Genomic DNA, 5150 nt, shown 5'->3' on the forward strand with positions numbered 1-5150 from the left:
CCCGGCAGAGAACATTATGCAGGACGGGGTGGGGCGGGTCTTAGTGACGCAGCCCTCCACAGCACAGCATGGTACCTGTTGTACGTCACGGGGCGGGTCTTAGTGACGCGGCCCTCCTGCACAGCATGGTGTGTTCCTGACGGGGTGGGGCGGCAGGCTCTCCTCACTGACACGCCCCCGGCAGAACATGTTATGTGGGGCGTGCTGGGGCAGCAGACTGGCTTCAGTGACGCGGCTCCCGGTACCGGTGTTCAGTGTGTAGCGCTGCTAAGCAGCAGCGCTGTATACACTGACGCTCAATGTACAATGCTGCTACTTAGCAGCGCTGCACACCGAGGTCCCGCCAGCATCCTCCCCATACAGCGCTGTCTGGTGCATATAGCAGTGCTAGTAGCAGTGCTGTACACTGAAACTCAATGTACAGTGCTGCTACTCGCAGAATGTGCTCAGGCAGGAGCAGGGACAAGCAGGTCATGTGTGTCCAGCGCTCCTTCCCCTCCTGCTAGCTGCGAGTTGGAGGGGGAGGGGCTCTGGATGCTAATGGGCAGCTAGATATGACGTCAGGTGTCCCACCCTTATGACTCCTGTAGCTGTGTTCTGGTGTCGTGCGGCCCAGCAGCAGATTTTCTGGTTAAAGTGAAAAAAGCAAATAACAGTGAAAATTCATAGCAGCAGTGGCTGTGTCCAGTAGCAGCAGTAGTGGTCATCATCATCAGTGCCCGTCTCCAGTAGCAGCAGTAGTGGTGGTCATCATCATCAGTGCCCGTCTCCAGTAGCAGCAGTAGTGGTGGTCATCATCATCAGTGCCCGTCTCCAGTAGCAGCAGTAGTGGTGGTCATCATCATCAGTGCCCGTCTCCAGTAGCAATAGCCATCTTTCTGTGTTAGGGGCCCACTACGCCTTCACCTCTAACCCTTGTAAAATGAGTAAAAAACAAACATCACTGAAGAGCTTCTTTGAAAAGGAAGAAAGACCCAATGAGACAGATGAAGACTCCATGACTGCTAAAAAAAAGAAAGCTTCATTTAAAAGAAAATACAATGAGTCCTACTTAAATTATGGGTTCATCGCAACTGGCGATTCACATGCCCCAAGCCCACTCTGTCTGATATGTGGCGATCGGCTATCCAACGAGGCCATGAAGCCTTTAAAACTGGTTCGCCACTTACAGACCAAGCACCCTGCATCAAAAGACAAGCCTTTGGAGTTTTTTGAAAGAAAAAAACGCGAACACGAAGGACAGAAGCAATTATTGAAGGCCACCACATCAACAAATGTGTCTGCTCTGAGAGCATCATTCTTAGTGGCTAACCGCATTGCCAAGGCTAAGAAGCCCTTCACTATTGGTGAAGAGTTGATCCTGCCTGCCGCTAAGGACATTTGCCAGGAACTTTTAGGAGAGGCTGCGGTTAAAAAAGTGGCACAGGTTCCTCTTTCAGCGAGCACTGTCAGTAGACGAATTAATGAAATAGCAGAAGACATCGAGGTACAATTGTTGGAGAGGATTAATGCGTCACCATGGTACGCAATCCAGGTTGATGAGTCTACTGACGTTGACAACAAGGCAATGATGCTGGTTTATGTGCGATATATTTTTCAGGAGGATGTGCATGAGGATATGTTATGTGCATTATTGTTGCCAGCCAACACCACAGGTGCAGAACTATTCAAGTCTTTGGATGATTACATATCAGGAAACCTAAACTGGTCATTTTGTGTCGGTATATGCACAGACGGAGCAGCTGCCATGACTGGACGGCTTTCTGGTTTAACTACCCGGGTCAAAGAGGTTGCGTCTGAATGCGACTCTACGCACTGTGTCATCCATAGAGAAATGCTGGCAAGCCGAAAAATGTCACCTGAACTTAACAGCGTTTTGCAAGATGTGATTAAAGTTATTAATCACATAAAAGCACATGCCCTTAACTCACGTCTGTTCGAGCAGCTCTGTGAGGAGATGGACGCGGAGCACAAACGTCTTCTCCTACACACAGAAGTCAGATGGCTTTCTAAAGGTAGAGCACTGGCCAGAGTTTTTGAGTTACGAGACCCGCTTTATAGATTTCTTTTAGAAAAAGAATCGCCACTTGCAGCACATTTCAGTAGTAAGGAATGGGTCACAAAACTTGCTTACTTATGTGACATATTCAACTTTTTGAACGAACTTAATCTGTCACTTCAGGGGAGAATGACAACTGCCTTCAAGTTGGCAGATAAAGTTGCTGCATTTAAAGCCAAACTGGAAGTGTGGGGACGGCGAGTGAGAACAGGGATATTTGACATGTTTCAAACATTAGCAGGAATTTTGGAAGAGACCGAGCCTGAGCCTTCATTCTCCCAGCTGGTGCATGATCACCTATCTCAGCTTTCAGAAGAGTTTGAGCGCTATTTTCCGACCACAAAAGACCCACGAACTAGGAAGGAATGGATTCGCAACCCATTTGTGAACAAGCCAGGTGAATCGACCTTGTCCGTGCTTGAAGAAGACCAACTGCTTGAGATTGCAAATGATGGTAGCCTTAAAAGTATGTTTGAGACTTCAAATCTCCCAACATTCTGGATTAAAGTCCAGGCTGAATATCCTGGGATCGTCACCAAAGCACTGAAAACTCTGCTTCCTTTTCCAACATCCTATCTTTGTGAAACTGGGTTTTCTGCCATGACAACAGCAAAAACGAGATTACGGAGTAGACTGGACATAAGGAACACACTTCGGGTTTCACTGTCTCCCATCACCCCTAGATGGGACCGTCTTGTTGCAGGAAAACAAGCCCAGTGCTCCCACTGATCCAGGGAAACAAGCCTGGTGCTCCCACTCATTCTGAACCTATGGTAAGTTGAATCACATTCTCATTATAAATGTCATAATTATATGATAAGTATGCACTAAGCTCCACCCCTCCATAACCCCACCCCCATATGACCAAAGCCCCGCCCCCACCCCCACCGGGCCATGGAAAACTGGTCTTGCTTAAAGCCGGTCCCTGGTGCAAAAAAGGTTGGGGACCTCTGGTGTAGAGTACTAAAACAAAGCTGGATATTAACAACAAAGCTTCCTTCTAGCTTTGCTGTGTTTCAAGTGCTGTTTCAAATTATTCCAACCAAATGACAAAAAAACCTTGAAGCGAAAGAGAATTCTTGTGTCTTATTGTTAGACACAAAGATAATTTCCAGAACCATAAATTGTAGAAATTTCCATTTTGTGATGTCATGCCAAGATCCTTTTTATAGGTCAGGTAAAAAAAAAAAAAAATTCCGGGTTCAATTGCCTGTAATATTTTCTACTTACGTTTACAATTCATATGTGATTTTGAAGGAAATTCAAATAAAACAAATAATTCAGGACTTGTATTAAAAAAAAATTGAACTCAGGTAGAAATGCATAACAGCAATCATCGAATACATTGTACGATGGGCACATTTAGGCTGCGTGCCCACTATGCACTTTTCAAGCGTTTTTGCCGCGGAATTTCTGCAGCGAAAACGCTTAAACGCTTGGTAATTTGTGCCCTATGGTTCCCAATGATAATCTGCATGTGCTGTGCACATGCTGCGGAAATTTCCGCTACGGATTATCATTAAGGAAAAATACGCAGCATGTCCATTAAGTTTGCGGACAAGCAGCGTAATTGACGCCATTAACTTGCATTGAAACGCATAATATCCGCATGACTACATGTGTACATGCAGATATTAAGCGATCCAATGTGCGGATGGTACCCAGGGCTGGAGAAGAGGAGACTCTCCTCCAGACCCAGGTACCATAGAACCTGTTAAAAAAAAGAAATTAAAATAAACATTATACTCACCTTCTGATGGCCAGCAGTCTTCTCTCCGGTGGCTTGCGGTGGTCTAAAAGGACCTGCCATGACGTCATTTAATCATGTGACAGGTCACTTGACTGCTGACGTCAGCGGTCGCGTGACCTGTCACATGACTAAATGGCGTCATGGAAGGTCCTTTTAGACCACCGCGAGCCGTACAAGAGACCGGACGCATCGTACAGGAGACCAGGGGCCATTGGAAGGTGAGTATAATGTTTATTTTTTATTTACCATTTTTATTTATTTTTTTTAACTGTTAACTTGGTCACACTATATAAATCCATTCCTGTTGCATGGATTTATATAGTGTGACCAAGTTATCAAGCACTTTTCCAAGTGATGCTAACATCGCTTGGAAAAGCGCTTGATAACCCGCATGCGGAAATGAAAGTGAAGAACGCTTCACATCCGCATGTCCCTGACAGGAAAACGCATGTACAATCCACATGCATTTTTTTCTACCATGGAGATGCAGAAATGCATGCAAAAACACAGGAAATACGCTTGTCCCTGGCAGGAAAAACGCATGTAAAATCCGCATGCGTTTTTCCTGCCAGGGAGATGCGGAAAAAATCTGCATCACTTCTGCATCGTGGGCACTTAGCCTTACTTCCTATTTGAAGATGGTCATTTAGTGCTTGTCTACTCTATTTATGTACCAGCTCTGCATTCTTATTAAAAGGAATTGTTCAGGATTAGACAAAATGGGTCTGTGTCATTTCTAGTAACAGTGCCCATTCTAAATCATGGGCTGTGTCTGGGATTATAGCCCAACATGACTTTCCAGTCTTCAACTGGAGAAAAATTTCTGGTGCAAGGGACGTTGCCATTCGTCATGAATTAGACAAGCTGTAGCATCACGCCCCTACTGTACCAGTGTCCCAATTCATGAATTAGACAAGGTGTAGCATCACGCCCCCGCTGTACCAGTGTCCCAACTCATGAATTAGACAAGGTGTTGCATCACGCCCCCGCTGTACCAGTGTCCCAACTCATGAATTAGACAAGATGTAGCATCACACCCCCACTGTACCCCCATCCCAACTCATGAATTAGACAAGGTGAAGCCTCACGCCCCCACTGCACCCCCATTCCCACCCATGAATTATACAAGCTGTGGCACCACGATCCTGCAGTCCTCCTGTTTCAACCCATGAATTAAATAAGCTGTGGCATCACGACCCTGTGCTACCCCTGTTCCAACCCATGAATTAGATAAGCTGTGGCATCACGACTTTGCTGTATCCATTCTCCAACCCAGCTCTGGCCATTTTGGAAGATCTGGGAAAAACTGGTGTGAAAAAGCCAAAAGTCAGATTTTTTTTG

The 5150-nt window shown here is 45.9% G+C and overlaps 1 protein-coding gene across 1 annotated transcript; it reads left to right on the forward strand.

The window, feature by feature from the left end:
• The first annotated feature begins 922 nt into the window (after positions 1 to 922).
• On the forward strand, positions 923 to 4668 carry LOC141247812 (SCAN domain-containing protein 3-like). Its single transcript, XM_073669271.1, has 3 exons — positions 923 to 2687; positions 3232 to 3236; positions 4594 to 4668. Exons 1-3 carry the CDS (start codon positions 923 to 925, stop codon positions 4666 to 4668), a joined length of 1845 nt encoding a protein of 614 aa, XP_073525372.1.
• Positions 4669 to 5150: the final 482 nt, after the last annotated feature.

The sequence above is a fragment of the Phyllobates terribilis genome, unplaced genomic scaffold (assembly GCF_046119375.1).
Source record: "Phyllobates terribilis strain yellow unplaced genomic scaffold, ASM4611937v1 Scaffold_2__4_contigs__length_985480577, whole genome shotgun sequence".
Taxonomy (NCBI): domain Eukaryota; kingdom Metazoa; phylum Chordata; class Amphibia; order Anura; family Dendrobatidae; genus Phyllobates; species Phyllobates terribilis.